General features: G+C 38.0%; 1 protein-coding gene across 1 annotated transcript in view; it reads right to left on the bottom strand.

Annotated features, from left to right (window-relative positions):
* Positions 1–2,237, bottom strand: part of LOC113081195 (WD repeat-containing protein 70-like) — a gene marked incomplete at its 5' end in the record, with an annotated part of 39,735 nt that extends 37,498 nt beyond the window's left edge. Inside the window, 2 exon segments of the mRNA XM_026253269.1 lie at positions 2,078–2,176; positions 2,178–2,237. Coding sequence (XP_026109054.1) covers positions 2,078–2,176; positions 2,178–2,237 — 159 coding nt within the window.
* Between the last annotated feature and the right edge of the window lie 263 nt (positions 2,238–2,500).

Genomic DNA, 2,500 nt, shown 5'->3' with positions numbered 1-2,500 from the left:
CAAACAGACCATGAGAACTGACAAACACTCCCAGAGCAGATTCGGAGCGCAAATCAGCCAAAAGCGTCTGTGAGATGCATACTGGTTTGTCAATTTCTGACCCTTATAATTTAAAGTTGCATTTAGTCATTTAGCAGAAACAGAAACTTACAAATGAGGACAAAAGCAATCCAAAAAACAAAACAAAAGAGCAATGATATGAGGAGAGTCTCCATTAGGCAAACACTCAAATAAACAGAAATAATAGTCAGCAAATTATATTCAAATTATTAAATCAGTCCATTCAGTCCAAAGTATGGAAACAGTAAAAGAATTACAGGAAAATTTGCTGGTAAAAATGTGAGTCAAAGACAAAAAAAAACATATACAGGCAGCGGAAAAATTAATCCCAGTGGCTCCTGTAAATATATTGAGGTCTTATGAAGCGAAAACAATCAAGTCTGTGCAAGAAACTAAACATTAATTTTAAGTATATTATTCGCAATCCATAGCTTCAGGCGAACGGTCTAGAATGACATTTGGTTCACGAATGAATCATTCTTTTGAAACGATTCTTTTTGGTGAACTACTTGAACCAATTCACCAAATCAGACTGAATCATTTGAAACAGTTTGCAGCTCGGGTAGCACAGATCTAGAAGTTACTCAATCTAAAAAATAGCTTGGAAATAAGCCAAAATAGCGGCGTATCTGATCCACTGACGAATGAATCATTCAGTTCCTCTAACAGTCACTGAACTGAGCAAACAGTTCAACTCCAAACCATAAGTTGAACTGAATATGCACACGTGTGAACAGAGCTTGAATAACGGGGAGAAGTGAACGTTTTTATGGTTTCTCAAGGTTTATGTAAAAAGGTGAGCTGATAAAGACAAGTTTATTCACTTTATATGCTTTAGAGATGTAATACATCCACATTATCCAACATCTATAAACTTGTGAATCATTTATTTGAACTAACTCATTGAAGTGAACTGTCTGAAGGAATCAGTTCAGAGAAAAGAATCAGGTTTCCCCGTGTGCCAGGCTTTGGATTACAAGTATTAAAATGTTGTAAATAATGATCAATTTCTTGCACAGACTGATTGTTTTGCTTCATAAGACCTCAATATATTTTCAGGAGCCACAGTTTCATGTTTAATCATATGGTTTTTTGACTCTAAAAGTGCTGGTTGCCATTGACTTGCATTTTTATGAGTCACCATGGACCACGGCTTTCGCTTAAAAATCACTGATTTACTTGAGAAAAAGAAAAAAAACAGGGGCTCTAGACCGAGCGCCAACCTCCCGCTCTCTTTCCTGAAGCCAATGAGGAAGTGACTTAAACTGCAATTTCATCGACTGGCCGCTTGAGGCTGGCTGCAGAAGAGAGTCAGTCCCCATAGACTCCTCATGTTAAAATGCCCAACTTTACAACAGAGAAAAAACATTTGTTACAGCCTGGTTCAAAAAAAGATTTTGGTCTGTATTGCTAATTTTGCCCTTCATGACAACTGTGAGGGGGGTGAATTTTTTTTATAACTCATCCGTTTAAATTATATTAAGACTTAAAGTTCTGCATATTTAAGGGCGTGGCCACTTGAGTGACAGTTGGATTGCCGCTGCTGACAATGCCGTCGCGCTTGGTGGGCGTGGCTTCAGCAATCAGCTCCCATTTTCGATTATCTGGGAGGTTGCGCGATGACGTGCTGCCAAGATGGCAACGGCCCGCTCTGCACACTTTAGGCTTCAAAACCGCTATTGAGGAGTCTATGGGTGCTTCACGGACACTACGTCCATATTTTTTTACAGTCTAATGCTCTAAACTCATTTTTCCCAGAGGTCAATCTGGTGCATGATTTGGTTTGCACTTTAGTATTAATCAATGCATACTGATGAATAGTTTTCTGTTATCATAGTTTATAGTTACCATGGTAACAAAAGTGGTTACAAGAGGTTAACAGAAATTTTAAAAATAAGTCTAAGACCTGAAAAGACATCTACATCTTGCTTGAGGAAGAGTAAATGAACAGCACATTTAATTCTTGGGTGAACTATCCCTTTAAGATTTCTATATGCAAATGTGTCTTTACGGTTACCTTGGTATTGGCCATGTCCACAATATACTGATCTCCTTTGATGCATTCCATGACCTGGAATCCGTCTCGGTCCAGAACTTTGGCTTGAGAGTTTCCCGCCCACAACCAGAATGACGTCCCCAGTGACGCTGTACTGCAGAGATCTGATCTGATGACTGCAATCACACACACACACACACACACACACATGATTTTACAAGAGATATTTTTGACCCTGCCGCACAAAAGCAGTTGAGTATCTGGGGTATATTTGCAGCAATAAACAACAATATATTGTATGAGTCAAAATTATAGATTTCTCTTTTATGCCAAAAATCATTAGGATATAAGTAAAGATCATGTTCCATGAAGAATTTTGTAAATTTCCAACCGTAAATATATCAAAACTTAATTTTTGATTAGTAAAGTGTAGTAGTCAACCGA

Source organism: Carassius auratus, unplaced genomic scaffold, assembly GCF_003368295.1.
Source record: "Carassius auratus strain Wakin unplaced genomic scaffold, ASM336829v1 scaf_tig00033339, whole genome shotgun sequence".
Lineage (NCBI taxonomy): Eukaryota > Metazoa > Chordata > Actinopteri > Cypriniformes > Cyprinidae > Carassius > Carassius auratus.
This window is presented reverse-complemented; position numbering and strand designations above follow the sequence as displayed.